This window comes from Dama dama, chromosome 3 (genome assembly GCF_033118175.1).
Source record: "Dama dama isolate Ldn47 chromosome 3, ASM3311817v1, whole genome shotgun sequence".
Lineage (NCBI taxonomy): Eukaryota > Metazoa > Chordata > Mammalia > Artiodactyla > Cervidae > Dama > Dama dama.
The window spans coordinates 71,641,454-71,657,162 of NC_083683.1; the positions used below are offsets into that span (position 1 = coordinate 71,641,454).

A 15,709-nucleotide genomic window follows, 5' to 3' on the forward strand; every position below is an offset into this window, starting at 1 on the left:
TTTAGCTGGGGCCCCAGAGCGCAGGAATTTCGGGGCTGGCCCTCGGGCAGTCTGAGATGTTTCCTGGTGAGCTGAGACAGTGGCAGGTCCAAGAAGTGGTAGTTTGGGGAGGCTTTAGCCCCTTTACAATAATTTTCATACAGACGGTTGATATATTCAGAATCACATGTAAATGTGAATAAGTATATTTGAAAAACTCTGTTTGTGATATGCATTATTGGGAAACGCAGCGTCAATGCGAATTCCCTTGGAGCCCACTTCCAGCGTCGTCCTGCTCCTGAGCCCTAACAGACATTGCAAATCTCGAACTGGACCTTGTATGTATGTGTGTGTGATATGGGTGGTGGGTAGGGTGGTGAGACGCGCAGGTTTAGGGGAAAGTGAAGTAGGAAATACGTAAGCTTCACTTTCCCCAGCCGTAAAATGGGGGCATTAATTCCCGCTTCGCCCACCCGCACAGTATCACATTGCATCACAGAGGTCGAAATGGAGTGGGGTGGTTAGCCGTGGTCTGACAAATTAAGAGGGGTCTGAAATCTACTATCACATACACACATCCATATTCTCTCTCACACCATTCTTTCAGTAAATACACAAAAGAGGAAAGAGATGAACTGTAAAACTAGGAACTTTTTAATCAGTTACAAACTAAATTACAAATAATGTTAACAGCAAGAACACTCAAGGACAAAAGGTGGGAGAAGAGAGACAAAATCATGAAAAAAAGCTTTAAAAAAAAAAACACAACATATTTGCATTACAAACCCCAAGGTGCACATGGCAACAATCCCCACCCATTCCCACTTAAAAAACTACTATAACCTGAAATATAAATATAATTGTTCATCCTTCTTTTAAAGAAATATTTTTTCCCCAATATCCCCAGTCAGTCACAGCCCTAAGTGTCAGAATTCTCAAAATGATGTCTCAACCTTAACTTTTACTCTTACGGGGTGGCCTTCAGAGGAAGATGGGACCTAGCACCTTAAGAATCTTAAAAAGAAGAGAAAAATTCAAACAGCCTGTCACTTGCCTCATAAGGCCAAGGTGAAGCACAGTCCCTGTCCCAGAGCCTCCTAGACACACCTTGCCCATAGGAGGGACAGGCAAGAAGCCTAGGAGCCATCGTATCTACTGCAGCTCCACTGGGACCGCAGAGACTAGGAGTCTGAGACTGGGAGTCCTGAGTCTCCCAGATGTTAGGTGAGATGAAACACTAAAACTAGGGTAGAAACCGGTTGGATCTATTTTTTTAAACCTAATTCTTTAAAACAGGCCCCTCCATAATGTTTTTGTTTTGCTTGGTTTTCAAAGGTTCCAACTTAGCCCCCAATGCTATCAGTTGGCCTTACAGTGGCTCTGGAGGCTTGGGGTCTTTAATCATCCCAGATACAGGAAATAATAATAGTGGGGCTTTCAGAGACTGGGATGGCAAACCTATGTAGACGGAGGAGAAAGTCTTTTTTTTTTAATCTTTTTTAAAAATATCAGCCCTCTTAAGCAACGACTAAGAGGAGGGAGAGAGGGGAGTGGAGGCTGACTTAAGTGCATCTAATACTGAAGCGTCCTTTCAATTCCACCTATTTCTTCCCTCCACCCCATCATTCCAGAGTGGACTGGCTAAGAGGCGCAGGTGAGTGCTAAGGCAACCAGACAAGGTCAGTGAGCTAAGAGCCTGGGCCAAGCCAGATCACACTCGCACTGGAGAAGAGGGTGATACTGGGGGTAGGGGCTTGAGAAGGCGATCAGAGTCGAAGGTGAGGTACTGGCTTGGTCACATCTTGGAAGAAAGGATGAGCCAGAGCTGCCTTGGCTGAAATCCGCTTGTTAGGGTCGTAGTGCAGCATTTGCTGGAGGGAGAGATGCATGCTGACTTCAGTAATGTGGTAATGGACTAAATGGGCAGCAGGTATTGAGAAATTGGGAAACAGAATTCCTTTCACCCCCAGTTCCCCTTTCCTCCTCCCTATATCTAATGGGTGTACCAACAAGAGGGAAGCAGAGACAAGGGAAATGCTGAGACCAGAAGTCCAGGGCCTCATTCTTCCTTCATGCTAGAAAAACACTGCCCTGGGGGAGGGAACAAGAGGAAATGGATGCCCACTCCCTAGCCTCACCGATAACAAGCTCCGTCCATCTTCATCCAGGGGAGGCACCACTTTGCTAAAATCCTGCCTGGCCCACTTCGGGAAACTTGGCTTATAATCCGGCATAGAAGTAACTCCTGGCCAAACCACCTCATCTGGGGTTCCCAGGGTCCGAAAGATCCGGAAGAGTTGGTCGATCTCAGAATCTCCGGGGAATAGGGCCCGGCGGGTCACCTGAAGATGGGGAAAGGGGAAAGGCCAGGACCGACACTGACGTCAATCAGAGCTGCCCAATGGATAATGGAGCTTCCCACAGGCAGTGGAAGGTCAGCAGGGCCCCATGACTCCCTCCCCAGGTCTTTCATGGGCTCAGTCACACAGAGCCTGAGACAATGAAGTCCCTTCATCTGCCTCCTCGCCCCCTCCTTCCTTCCCCCAATCATGGTTTTGCAGATCCCCAAGGCTGGGTGGGGCTGGGAGAGGGTGAATGTCTGGGGTGCCACTGACATGTAGCAAAGGGATGTCAAGCCACTCACGGGGTATGGGGTAGACACTGCGGTCATCCCCCCTCCTTGTGATGCAGCCACTTCTAGATAGGAGCACAGCGGGCAGAGACTGTGTCTTCCATTTCTTCTGTGTTCCCCACAGCACCTAGCATGGTGCTGGGTACACACTAGGTGCTTAACAAATATTTTTTGATGAATTGAGAGACGTATATGGGCAATTGTAAAGTATTGCACTGGGGGATAAATGCATGTTATATATATGGGCTAATGGTCTCCATGCCCCCAGTTACAACCCAAATAAGGGACCGTAAAACATACTGCTGATTTGATTTGAAAACTCAGCTCACTCCACTGTTCTATTAAAGGGAATGAGAGCTCCCTTATAAGGCTGGGCCTCAGGGATCCTTCAGTCTGAAAAGCCAGAGGTTGAGGGAGGACATGTCTGCAGTTTAAATAAAAGGTGTGGATAAGGTGAATACAGCTGGCCTCACCACTTCCTGATGCCCTAAAATAAGGTCTACAGGCAAATGAAGGAGATGCTAAATGGAACTTATTTTCCCAAATATATGTAGGCTAAAGCTAGCGCAGTTGCAGAAATGATTTAGCTCAGTTTGGAGATAAGATTTGTATACTGGATGCTAAGCTGTCTGAGGCTGTCCTAACATTGTGGTTGACAACAGGGATGACAGCCGTCTCCTTTCTCTACCACCCACTTTGTGCTACTCTAGAGGAAGAGCCCTGTGATAAGAGAAGGACCATGGGTCTGGGCCAAGAAACAGTTCTGTTGTTCTTGAATGTGGGAAGGAGTGGGCTGGGTAGACCATGGGCATGCCTCCATACCATCTCAGCAAAGATGCAACCGAGGCTCCATATGTCCACTGCTGTGGAGTAGTATTTGCAGCCCAGAAGGATTTCTGGTGCTCGGTACCACAGAGTCACCACCTGAGGACAAGAGCATATAGGACATGAAGATACCCACACGTCGGTTCCTAGACACTATTCTGCTAACTCAGTTTCTTAACAAGCAGCTTCTATCCCGTCATCCTTCCCTCCCCTCTCATTGCCCCTAAGTAAAATAACTGGGTACAACTTGTTAGCCCAGAGTTAGCCTAATCCATAGTTCTGGGGAACATATATTCTGAACCCCCAATTTGCAACCTTCTTGGAAGACTTGAAGCGGTCATAATTTTACATTTCATGCCATCCACCTGTCCCCTGGCTCAGTATGTATCAATATATGAACTCTGTGCATACTCTAAGACCTCTTGGGGTGTCAGAGATACTTTCCATCTAGTGAGAAACTGCTGGCCAGATCGTTACTAAAAACTCTGTGAATGTCCTTGTTAACACCTCCCAGGAAGTTCAGAGAAGACACGCAGAGGAGGACTCACCTCGTGGGTGTAAGTACGAACAGGGACCCCAAAAGCTCTGGCTAGTCCAAAGTCTGCTAGCTTGATGGACCCATCAGCGTTGATAAGCAGATTCTGAGGTTTAAGATCTCGGTGCAGGACCCGATGAGAGTGGCAGAAAGCTAGGCCCTGGAGCAGCTGAAACAAGTAGCTCTGACAAGGGGAGAGAAAAACTGTTTTTCCACCACTGTGAGCAGATTAGGGTCTCTGTAACTCCAAAGTCCTACTAAAGCCTTTACTAGTTAAATTGTAATTATATGTTTACAAGCTATTTCTCCAACTGGACTGTCAACCAGTGAGGATAAGATCAGGTCTCATTCAGTTTTGCATTTATGTTCCATATTGTGGGTCCTGCATATTGAAGGTGTTCAATAAATGTGTGTTGGATAAATGTTTGTTGGTTGATCGAAAGTAGCTTCTGGAGTAAGGAACCAGGAAAAACGGACAACGGAGACTCACTGGCTGTTTCTCCCACCAAACAGGTGGAAGGGTTTTCTGGAGGCGTCTACCAAGTCCCTCCAGTCCCACTTATCTGAGTTTCATCTCAAGAACCTTCCACCTGAGCTACTCAGTTGACTCACTAGAGTTTCAACTTCTTTGATTCCCCTGCCCAGCCCTAGGGTTAGGGTTCCCCTAACCCAACGGAGACTCACTGGCTATTTCTCCCACCAAACAGGTGGAAGGGTTTTCTGGAGGCGTCTACCAAGTCCCTCCAGTCCCACTTATCTGAGTTTCATCTCAAGAACCTTCCACCTGAGCTACTCAGTTGACTCACTAGAGTTTCAACTTCTTTGATTCCCCTGCCCAGCCCTAGGGTTAAAAGCATAATGAGCAGTGAAAGAGCCACAAGAAAAGGTGTGTGTGTGTGTGTGTGTGTGTGTGTGTGTAGGGGGGTGAGGGCTGGGAAGGAAGCCAGGATGACAAATGAACACTCAGTCGGGATTGCCTGCCTTCATTCCCCCCAAGACATGCCCATGTTGGGGAGGAGTTGATGAGAAGGTGTACCTTTATGAGCGGAAGAGGGATGCCAGTGAGCGTAGAGGCATCCATGAATTTCTTGAGATCCTGGTGCAGAAACTCAAAAACCAGGTAAAGTTTGTTTTCTGTGTGAATGACATCCAGCAGCCTAGGGAAGGGGGAGGTCCAGGAATACACGTGAGGGAGAGAAAGGCCCAGACAACACAAACAGAAGACATCCTCCTTTACTGTCAGAGCACCTCCCACCTCCCAGATACATACTTACTTAACAATATTAGGGTGATTAAGCTCCTTAAGCAGAGAGATCTCCCGTATGGCAGTACTGGGTACACCCTCTGTCTCACTTGCAGAAGTTGGGAAAGCAGAGATGGGAATGTGGTTACAAATATTCCTCTTCCCTCAGTACAGTCATCCCCCCCAGCCCGCCCTCGGCCCCCACCATCCCAGCATCCCCTAAGAAAATGAGAGAAAGGGTGCTTCAGGGGTTAATTCATGGATGGACAGGAGTGGCCTTTTAGACACATTAGGATCATCATTTCTTCTTTGCCCAGGGTTAGGTTAGCAAAGCCTCTTGGTGAAGGTGAAGTTAAAAGGGGCATAAAAGTGTGTGTCGGAGGGGAGTAACAGCACCCAGCCTCTCTAGAGGTGCCAGTGAGGTTCAACTGCCGTTCTTTTGAAAAAGAGAATTCTAAGATGCGGGTGGGGTTGGGGCACTGAGGGCTCGTCTAGTCATGTATAAGGGTACTCTTTACCGCTTATCACAAAACCCATCTCCTCGTCGGGGAGTCCTGGATCCCATCTCAAAAGGCTCCTTCCTCTTCCTGACTCTTTCTGACTGTACATTTGGGGACATCGCCCGCCTTTGGGGAGGAAATTTCCCACGGATTCGACACTACCCTATAGTTTCCACCGGGAAACCCTCTACTCGTCCTTCAACCCACCTCTCCACTTCAAAAGACTTCCCTCCCTGCTACCTTCCGGTCCCTGGGAGGCTACCCGCCTGTTGCGGTGGGGGTGGGGGGCACTCAAGGAGCTCCCGAGTCAGGAGTCCCGGGTACAGAGGCCACTCACGTGTCCAGGCGGATTTTTTTAAGCGCCACCACTTCTCCCGTCAACTTGTTTTTGGCTTTGTACACAACTCCGTACGTTCCCTCTCCGATCTTTTCCACTTTTTGGAAGTTCTCCATGAAGCGCTAGCGAGTCGGGTCAGCCCGGCCCTGGAGCGGGGGCCTGGGAACCCTGCAGAAAACGGCACCCAGCTCTCGGGGGCCGAGGAGGGAAACACGGCCCAGCACCGCGACCCGAGGTCGGGATGGAACGCAGTGTATCTCTCGCTCTTGTCAATTTGTCCAACTTGAAACAATATTGCCGCCTCCCCCCTCCAGTTCCCTACCGCCACCAGAAGCCCCGCCTCTCCTTCCCGCGTTTCCCTGGCTCCTCCCTCAGGCCTTCCTATTGGTCCACGTCAGAGAGGGCGGTGCCAGCCCTGCGTCCCTCGCTGCAAACGACCCCACCCTGAGCAACTTTGGTTCCGAGGAGTGTTAATGATAAATTTTTATCTGGGTGGGGAGGCTCAACACCTTTTTCCAAGTATCTGATTTGGGATCGAGTTTCCTCCTTGTGTCCTGAGTCTATAGGGATTTCCTGATCTCTAATTCGCCGTTTTCACGACCCCTAGGAAAATATGTATTGACCTAAGATTAAATTCCACCTCGCCCTGGAACCTCCTCTGAAAGCAAGCAACTGGAAATCTCACTGTAAGCGTTTCCTGGGGGCTCCAAAGAGTCGTTGTCCCGCTTCTCTCAGCCTACCCCAATACTGTCTGTTTTTGGATCCAGGGTCACTGCTTCTACAGTTATTTTGAGAGGTTCCTGGTTTGACTCACAATAGATTGATCCACTCTCCAATGATGAACTGTGTGTGTCCGGTACGTGTTACGTTTTGTAGCTGCCCTTCAGTCATTTTTTCCCCCGAGGGGAGATGGAGTGCTTTAAGATGAGACTGACCCTGGAAAGCCAGAAACTGTCAATGAGCAGCAGGATGTCCGGGGACCAGGATCCCTCCTCGGGTCTGCCTTTCTCAGGTCATTCTGCTCCTCCCAGGATTTGCCTGGAGGGAGGGGAGGAAGGGCTATGCAAATGAGCACCCTCTTCTTATACAGGGGTTTGTCCAATACCCCAGAGTCTTTGGTTGCTGGAAGGAAGAACAGGATGGATCTGGTGCTGAGAAAATACCTTCTTCATGTGGCTCTGATGGGTGTTCTTCTGGCTGTAGGGGCCACAGAAGGTGAGTGTGGGATGTGTGGACATGAACAAGTGTGAATTTGGATTTGCACACCTGCTCTGGTTTTTCTCTCCCTAAAACGGAAGATATCAGCAGCGCTTCAGATGTCTCCCACCCATTTGATTTGGTGAGGACATGGGCAACTGAGCTCCCTCCCCACATGAATATTTGGGTGCATGTGTGTTCAGGCACTTGGGACTGAACCTGAAAACAATCCCATCTACCTGGAAGGGTGAGAGAACAGTATGTCCCTGTGGCCCTAATTTTGAGATGCTCTGAATAGTGAGCTGGAACGTGGGTGCCAAGGTAGTAAAATGAGTGGAAACTCATTTAGGCATTGCCTCAGGCACTTGGGATAGGGTATTTAAAGTGAGGAGAAAGAGAATGTGGCACTGGATAGAAGGGTAAAGAGGCACCTCATCCCCTCTTTGGGGTGGGCATGGGTGAACACAACCCAGGCTTTTGTTCTGGGGCTGGAAGAGACAGGCAGAGGGGTCTCAGCTGAGCATCACATGAAAGGGCTCTGGGGGATTGGGGCCTCGTGACAGGACCAAGGGGTGGGGGTGGGGGTGGTGAGAGGGTCTGGAATGTCCCGTGCTGCTCTGAGGAGGGAGGATTGGGAGTGGAGAAGGAATGGGGCATCTTATGATTCTCTTGTTCTTGTGGTGAGATCTTCAGCGGGATGATTCTAGATCCTCCCCCAGGAGAATCAACCCGGTTTCTGGTACATTTTAGAGGCAGAGTGAGGATAGACTGTGATGCGCAGAAATATCTACACTGTACCCCAGTGCCCTCTTTCTCTAGATCCCTGGTCTCACAGACTTCTTGGAACTTCTCCTTGATCTGACTTCCCTCATTCATGGTGTCGTTTCAAGTCTTTTTCTTTTACTATGTTCGTTATTGTATTCTGGAAATATTCTGTTCATATGTGTCCACCCAAGGCTCTTAAAATATTGTGCTTACTTTCTGGATCCGGATTTTTAAAATCATAAGAAGACATTTTTTTTTCATTTATTTTTATTCATTGGAGGCTAATTACTTTACAATATTGTAGTGGTTTTTGCCATACATTGACATGAATCAGCCATGGATTTACATGTGTTCCCCATCCCGATCCCTCCTCCCAAGAAGACATTTTTATATATTTCATGAAATTTTGCATGGACTGAGTTTGGTAATTTTGTCTAGTGTGAATTAACATTGTGTTTATTTAAGAAAATATTCTTTTTTTTTTTTTTTTTCAGAAACCTACTGAATTTGTAGGTTTTTAAAATAGCATGATGTCTTGGATTTGCTTTTGAATGCTTCAGCCAACAAACAAACAATAAAAATAAAGAATAGATAAAGCAAATGTGACAAAATGTTGATAGTTGTTGGACCTGGGGGAGGCACATGCAGAGCCATCACATCACTTTTTTTCAGACCACTTTCTTGGTCAGTTATAATAATTTTGTTTGTCCTCACTCCCAATTTCTACCTGCCTCTAGTCCATCCTCCTCACTGCTTGCCAAAGTGATCCTTCTAAAACACAAATCTGATCATATTCAAAAAGCTTTTGAAGGGTAAATTTTATGGCACATGACATATCTCAATACAACAAACAAAATCATCTGAGGTGCCCTCGCCTGCAGGATCAAGTCCAAACTCCTTTGCCTGGCACTCAAAGCCCCCACTCCATTTTCCCGGCCTCATCTCTCACGATGCACATTGGCCATGTTGCTAGTGGTCTCCTATCATGCCACGTGCTTCCATACTTCCCTGCATCTGCTCATGCTGGGCCTTCTGCCTAGAACGCTTTATGCCCCAGGCCAACTATTTACTGAGTCTTCCCCAGTCGACCAGAGTGCAATTTACCTGTTTAAATCTCATTTTGTTATATACTGTGCATGTCTATTATGGCTCATCTTAAGCAATGCCTTGAATTATAGCAATTTATGTATATGTCTATTTCATATACTTTAACCTGAACCCCTTCAGACCCATTTCTTTCTCATTTCTTAAGTTCTTTGCACCTAATCCAGTGCCTGGTACGTGGTGGGTATTCAGTAGATTAAAATGCACTTTAAGGGACTCCCCTTGTTGTCATTCAAGTGGTGAAGACTCTGTGCTCCCAGTGCAGGGGACCAGGGTTCACTCTCAGCTCAGGGAACTAGATCCCACAGGTCACAACTCAGAGTGTGCATGCCACAACTACCTGAGCCCACACGCCACGACTAATCGAAGCTCCTTCATGCTGCAACTAACTCCTAGCACAGTTAAATAAATATATATTTTTAAATGCACTTTAAATGTGAGAGTGAATGATGTGTCACAGTGTTGTCCTCTGAGAAGGGAGTGAGTAATGATTTGAGGGCCCTCACAGTATATCTTCCTTTTTAGGACCCATAGACAGGGACTGGCCTGGTGTCTCAAAGCAGCTCAGAGTTAAACCATGGAACAGACAGCTGTACCCGGAGTGGACAGAAAGTCCGGGGCCTGACTGCTGGCGAGGTAGGAACTTGGCAGTCTCCAGGGAGGATGTGGTGGAAATGGGCTGGGGAGGGGAACGGGGTCGAATGTAGTTGGGAAGATAGGAAAGGAAAAGGCATACAGGGAGGAGAAGCCAAGGAGTTCCAGCTAACGCAGCTGCCCTTTTTAGGTGGCCGTGTATCCCTGAAGGTCAGCAATGATGGGCCTACATTGATTGGGGCAAATGCATCCTTCTCTGTTGCCCTGCACTTTCCTAAAAGCCAAAAGGTGCTGCCGGATGGGCGGGTCATCTGGGCCAACAACACCGTCGTCAATGGTGAGTGCCTCTGTGCTCCAGGCCTCCTTCCCAAGGTCCAGAATCCCTGGTATCCCGAAAGAGCTCAAGGAATCCTCCTCCCCGTCCTCTTCTTCCTTTTTGTGTGTGTGTGTGTTTTTTTTTTTTTTTTTTTACAAATTATATATGTAACACATATTCACTGCAGAAAACTTAGAAAACATAGATAAAGCAAAAAGAAAAAAAATTATAGTTCCCCAAATGGGGCACAGAAGACGCAGTGGACACAGAAGTTGGATAGACTTGGATTTAAGCTGGTTACCAGTATGTGACCCTGGGCAAGTCACTGAATTGATTTGTGCTTCCATTCCCTTATCTATAGAATGGGGGTGATAGCACTTTAAAAGGTTGCTGCAAGGATGCCAGTGTGATAATATGTAAAGAATTTAGCAGAATGCCTGCCCTGTGCAGTGCTCAGTCGCTTAGTTTAGACGCTCTGCAACGCCATGGACTGCAGCCCACAGCCTCCTCTGTCCATGTGGATTCTCCAAGCAAGAGTACTGGAGTGGGTTGCCATGCCCTCCTCCAGGGGATCTTCCCAACTCAGTATTAGTTGATGCTGTTAGTTTTACTTTTATCCCACTAGCTAGAGCACATCATCCTAGACATGTTGCTACATGGCCTACCAATCTGTGTCCAGTGTAAGAACATACATGCGTGTGCTCAGTGGCTCAGCTGTATCTGACTCTGCAATCCCATGGACTGTAGCCTGCGAAAGCTCCTCTGCCCATGGGATTGCCCAGACAAGAATACTGGAGCAGGGTGCCGTTTCTTCCTCCAGGGTATCTTTCAACGCGGGGATTGAATCCTGTGTCTCTTGCATCGGCAGGTGTATTCTTTACCACTGAGCCACCTGGGAAGCCCCTTAAGTATATACATAGGAATCTTTAAGTATAGTTCCCATTCTCCCCTCTACCATTCCAAATAGGTTATACCAAGGAGAATGTATACTGGTAGCTAGGCAGTATTCTCGGAGCCCCTCACTGGGAGTCATGTTCAAGGTTTTGGTGTACAGTAAGGAATGCCAGGGATTGAGGGAGACTTGGTATCTTCTTTTCAGGGAGCCAGGTGTGGGAAGGACAGCTGGTATATCCCCAAGAACCTGATGATACCTGCATCTTCCCCGATGGGGGTGCCTGCCCTTCTGGCCCTCTATCTCAGAAAAGATGCTTTGTTTATGTCTGGAAGACCTGGGGTAAGAGTCTCCCTTCTCTGGCCTGTCATTCACACTTGAATTCAGTTCTTCCTACCTAATCCCCTTTCTTTTGGTCCCATCCCTAATTCTGTGAGTTTCCCTAATCTTCACTTCCCCCATGGAGTGAAGAACCCCAAGGAGTCCTTCCTCTTCCACAGCACCTAGTCAATTCTATGATACTTCTTTCTGGGAGCCCTGCTCCAATTATAGTCCCATCCCATGGACCCTCTCATAAGGACTCCTTTCCTGCCCAACATATGCAAGCTTACAAACACTCTCTGAAATAACCATCCTTGATACATCTCCTGACCTTCCTTCTCTGGTTCCCTGTCTCTAACCCTGCCCCAGTCTCCTTTGACCAGTAACTCCCTTCCCTACTCTTCTTTCCAAAAACCTCAGACCAATACTGGCAAGTTCTGGGGGGCCCAGTGTCTGGACTGAGCATTGGGACGGACAAGGCAGTGCTGGGCACACATAACATGGAAGTGACCGTCTACCACCGCCGGGGGCCCCAGAGCTACGTGCCCCTCGCTCGCTCCAGCTCAGCCTTCACCATCACTGGTAAGGGCTGAGGAGGGGACAAGGCCAGTTGCAGGGCAGGAGAAGGTGGGGAGGCTGGGCTGGACAGGAAAGGGGAAAGAGGAAATGGTGTGTAACCTTGCAGGGGCAGAACCAGGAAGGTGTGGGCAGAGGGATGTGGGGCTTGGAGCCCGTGAAGGGCCAGGCAGCTTGGGTTGGTTGAAAACTATGGCTGTGTAAGAAGAAGCTGAAAGAATGAAGAACTTACGGTTCTCACTTTCTCTGACTCCAATCCCAGACCAGGTGCCCTTCTCCGTGAGTGTGTCTCAGCTGCAGGCCTTGAATGGAAGGAACAAGCGCTTCCTGAGAAAGCAGCCTCTGACCTTTGCCCTCCAGCTCCATGATCCCAGTGGCTATTTGGCTGGGGCTGATCTTTCCTACACCTGGGACTTTGGTGACAGCACAGGGACCCTGATCTCTCGGGCACTCGTGGTCACTCACACCTACCTAGAGTCCGGCCCAGTCACTGTACAGGTGGTGCTGCAGGCTGCCGTTCCTCTCGCCTGTGGCTCCTCTCCAGTCCCAGGCACCACAGCTGGGCAGGTGCCAACTGCAGAGGCCCCTGGGACCACAGCTGGGCAGGTGCCAACTGCAGAGGCCCCTGGGACCACAGCTGGGCAGATACCAACCACAGAGAGCATAGGTACCACACCTGAGCAGGTGGCAACCTCCCAAGTCTTAGGTACCACACCAGCAGAGATGCCAACTGAAGAGGCTTCAGTTACGGCACCTGAAGTGTCAACTACAGAGCCCTCTGGAGCCACGGTTACACAGGGAACAGCCCCAGAGCTGGTGGAGACCACAGCAGGAGAGGTGTCCACTCCTGAGCCTGCGGGTTCAAATACCAGCCCATTCATGCCTAGAGAAGGTATTGCAGGTAAGGGGGCCACCATGAATGAGTTCATGGAGGTGGGGCATTTGTCACTGCTCTGAAGACCTGAATTACTCAGGACCCAGATGTTACCCAATCCTTAGCTCAGCAGTGGAGTCCCCTCAGGGTCTTCCCTGGTTTTAAAACCCCCTAAGTCCCTCTTAATGGCACAGAATAGATCCAGAGTTCAGGAAACCAGGGTCTCCTCCTAGGCCATGGGGAGAGAGCTTATTGCTTCTCCATCCCTGAGAAGAGTTGTTCCCTGAAGAGAAGTTCAGGGAGCAGTCTGTGATGGTGGTGCTCACTCATGTCTGACTCTTTGCGACCTCATGGACTATGGCCACCAGGCTCCTCTGTCCATGGAATTCTCCAGGCAAGAATACTGGACCATTCCCTTCTCCAGGGGATTTTCCCTACCCAGGGGTCAAACCCGCATTGGCAGGTGGATTCTTTACCCCTGAGCCACCTAGAAAGCCCCATGTGATCATTGAAAGTGAAGTCGCTCAGTCGTGTCCGACTTGTAGCGGCCCCATGGACTGCAGCCTACCAGGCTCCTCCATCCATGGGATTTTCCAGGCAAGAGTACTGGAGTGGGGTGCCATTTCCTTCTCCAGGGGATCTTCCCGACCCAGGGATCAAACCTGGGTCTCCCGCATTGTAGACAGACGCTTTACCGTCTGAGCCACCAGGGAAGTCCAACATGTGATCATTAGATAATACTTATACCTCATTTTCTGATTAAGTGTAAATGCACAGAAATCTTTCTCAGTTTCTGACACCATTTCCCACCCCTGGATTCCCATCCCAAAGTAGGTTTACCTGGAATTGTGATAGGAACACTACAAAGGGAGGAGTGAGACAGCGACACTCATGACTTAACACGTGTCAAACGTCTGACCCAGGACCCGGCACAGTGTAGGGTGTGGTTAACATTGGGGATTTCTAAAATGCCGACTCTAACCCTAACTGTGACTCTGGGGCAGTCATTTCTCTTGGGCCTGTTTCTTTATCTAAAAAAAGGAGAGTTCCCAGCTCTTGTCTGATTCTAAGCCTGGATCCAGTAGCTCTGACTCTACCTGGGAAAATGCCTGTTGGGCCTCTGTTTTCAGGTTAGTCATCTGTTTCTTGACTTTGCCTCTTTAATCCTCTCGTGCCAGGCCCCCTGAGCCCCCTGCCAGGTGACACCGCCACCTTAGTCCTGGTGAAGCGCCAAGCCCCCCTGGACTGTGTTCTGTATCGCTATGGCTCCGTTTCCCTCACCCTGGATATTGTCCGTGAGTCTTGCCTACATTGTCCGTGAGCTGGTGGAGGGAGGCGTGTGCTGCTTAGGGTTGCCCAGTGGAAGCACACCTTGGAAGGAATTACTCACCGGGACAAGGAGAATACCCAAATCCCAGGGGTTTCATATGAAGGCAGGAGAATGGGACTGGGGAGGCAGCCCGAGGACCTTCCTGTCCATGGGCCTTGGGGAGGATAAGTACAGGAGTCTGACTTAAAATCTTGCAACTGTGCAGAGGGTATTGAGAGTGCCGAGATCCTACAGGCTGGGTCATCCAGCGAAGGAGACGCATTTGAGCTGACTGTGTCTTGCCAAGGCGGGTGAGTGTCCCACAGTTGCCCTGAGAACTCCTGGGGTGACTGCTGCCCTGTCCTCTGGGGTCTAGTGTCCCTTCCCAGATTCCCTGACGTAAGCTGGCATCTCTCCCAGGCTACCCAAGGAAGCCTGCATGGACATCTCATCACCAGGGTGTCAGCCGCCAGCCCAGCGGCTATGTCAGCCTGTGCCCCCCAGCCCAGCCTGCCAGCTGGTTTTGCACCAGGTACTGAAGGGCGGCTCAGGGACCTACTGCCTCAATGTGTCTCTGGCTGATGCCAACAGCCTGGCGATGGTCAGTACCCAGCTTGTCATGCCTGGTAGGTAGTTGGACAAGAGGTAGGATGAAGACACGGGGAGGTGGTAGGGGTCACCACTAGCGGAAGCAGACACTGAATGTAGCCGTATCCGGGATTCTACCCATAGGTCGAGAAGCAGGCCTCAGGCAGGCTCCTCTGTTCGTGGGCATCTTGCTGGTGCTGATGACTTTGCTGCTCGCATCTCTGATTTACAGGTGAGATCCCCGCCATCCTGCTCCCGCTCCCTCACCCCTTACCACCACCACCACCACTCTTCCTCATGGAAGAGACTACCAACCCTTTTGGGAAAGTGTAGAGTCCAGCAAAGAGCCCAGACTTGGAAGTTCGACAGGTCTAGGCTGCAGTCTTGCTGGTGGGACCCTGGGGAAGTTGGTTAACCCTTCCGAGCCTCTGAAAAGTAGGGAATCTAATACCCGTCCTGTGGGGCTGTTGTCAGGGCTCCAGACAACGTGAGTGAATCACCTGGTTCTGAAACAAAAGTGCAATAAACGATGACCTTAATGGCTGCTGTTACGAATAACATCAACAGTGGAGGAGGCTGGTGCACTGCGTTCTCCACCTGCCAGAAAGGCAAATCCCCAGGCCTGGAGGGCTGAGGCCCTCAAAGCAGGGAAGCGTGTAGGGTGAGAGGGAAACGGTCAGAGCTTACCAGAAACATAAGAGAGGATAAACCCTGTTGGTGAGGAGAGGAGGCAGCCAGGATCAAGGCCAAGTCCACCTGGGTTATGGTTTAGCCTTTCTCTTGGAGAAGCACAAAGAGGCTGCCATCGACCACCACTGACCACTATCCCTGCTTTTCTCCCCGTATCAGGCAAAGACTTAGGAAGCAAGGCTCAGCAGCCCCCCTTTCCCGGCTGCCGCACGGTGGGACCCCGCGGCTGCATCTGCCCTGGGTCTTCCGCTCCTGCCCCGCTGGTGAGAGCAGACCCCTCCTCAGCCCGCAGCAGGTCTGAGAGCTCCTATGTGACGTCATTTACCCAGGTGGAGAGCGAGGCCTGTCTTTTCTCTGGTCTTCCTCAGAGACTACCACTGCCTGAAATAAAGACTCAGAACCTGATGCTGTTATTTCCTTGTTTCTGGAAGA

At 49.6% G+C, this 15,709-nt stretch overlaps 2 protein-coding genes and 1 long non-coding RNA gene across 5 annotated transcripts; 1 reads left to right on the forward strand and 2 right to left on the reverse strand.

Annotated features, from left to right (window-relative positions):
• Nucleotides 1-610: 610 nt before the first annotated feature.
• Nucleotides 611-6,388, reverse strand: CDK2 (cyclin dependent kinase 2). 2 transcript variants are annotated; one of them, XM_061132519.1, is made up of 8 exons: nt 6,052-6,388; nt 5,246-5,323; nt 5,008-5,128; nt 3,985-4,155; nt 3,434-3,535; nt 2,624-2,767; nt 2,118-2,321; nt 611-1,850 (listed from the first exon to the last, which is right to left on the reverse strand). In XM_061132519.1, the coding sequence occupies exons 1-8, from the start codon at nt 6,165-6,167 to the stop codon at nt 1,746-1,748; spliced, it is 1,041 nt and encodes a 346-aa protein (XP_060988502.1). In that variant the 5' UTR covers nt 6,168-6,388; the 3' UTR covers nt 611-1,745. The 2 variants fall into 2 exon arrangements, with proteins under 2 accessions (XP_060988502.1, XP_060988507.1); XM_061132524.1 differs by lacking the exon at nt 2,624-2,767.
• A 96-nt stretch (nt 6,389-6,484) lies between these two features.
• Nucleotides 6,485-15,690, forward strand: PMEL (premelanosome protein). Of its 2 annotated transcripts, none has more exons than XM_061132569.1 (13): nt 6,485-6,737; nt 6,819-6,907; nt 7,142-7,266; nt 9,643-9,753; nt 9,902-10,048; nt 11,127-11,261; nt 11,661-11,822; nt 12,079-12,717; nt 13,869-13,985; nt 14,226-14,310; nt 14,420-14,625; nt 14,732-14,819; nt 15,437-15,690. In XM_061132569.1, exons 3-13 carry the CDS (start codon nt 7,191-7,193, stop codon nt 15,576-15,578), a joined length of 1,908 nt encoding a protein of 635 aa, XP_060988552.1. In that variant the 5' UTR covers nt 6,485-6,737; nt 6,819-6,907; nt 7,142-7,190; the 3' UTR covers nt 15,579-15,690. The 2 variants fall into 2 exon arrangements, with proteins under 2 accessions (XP_060988552.1, XP_060988563.1); XM_061132580.1 differs by having other exon boundaries at nt 7,162-7,266.
• On the reverse strand, nt 9,913-12,411 carry LOC133048803 (uncharacterized). Its single transcript, XR_009691120.1, has 3 exons — nt 12,288-12,411; nt 12,049-12,118; nt 9,913-10,930 (listed from the first exon to the last, which is right to left on the reverse strand). It is a non-coding gene; the product is annotated as an uncharacterized LOC133048803 (long non-coding RNA).
• Nucleotides 15,691-15,709: the final 19 nt, after the last annotated feature.

Excerpts from the sequence above, each read along its gene's own strand:
- CDK2 (XM_061132519.1), bottom strand. The coding sequence starts at position 6,167 with ATGGAGAACTTCCAAAAAGTGGAAAAGATCGGAGAGGGAACGTACGGA. Across the intron at positions 4,156-5,007 it reads TCCCTCTTCCGCTCATAAAG|AGCTACTTGTTTCAGCTGCT; the intron begins GTACACCTTCTC and ends TCCCCTTGTCAG. Across the intron at positions 2,322-2,623 it reads CAGTGTCTACCCCATACCCC|GTGACCCGCCGGGCCCTATT; the intron begins GTGAGTGGCTTG and ends CCCCATCTTCAG.
- PMEL (XM_061132569.1), top strand. The coding sequence starts at position 7,191 with ATGGATCTGGTGCTGAGAAAATACCTTCTTCATGTGGCTCTGATGGGT. Across the intron at positions 11,823-12,078 it reads CTCAGCCTTCACCATCACTG|ACCAGGTGCCCTTCTCCGTG; the intron begins GTAAGGGCTGAG and ends CTCCAATCCCAG. Across the intron at positions 12,718-13,868 it reads GCCTAGAGAAGGTATTGCAG|GCCCCCTGAGCCCCCTGCCA; the intron begins GTAAGGGGGCCA and ends CTCTCGTGCCAG.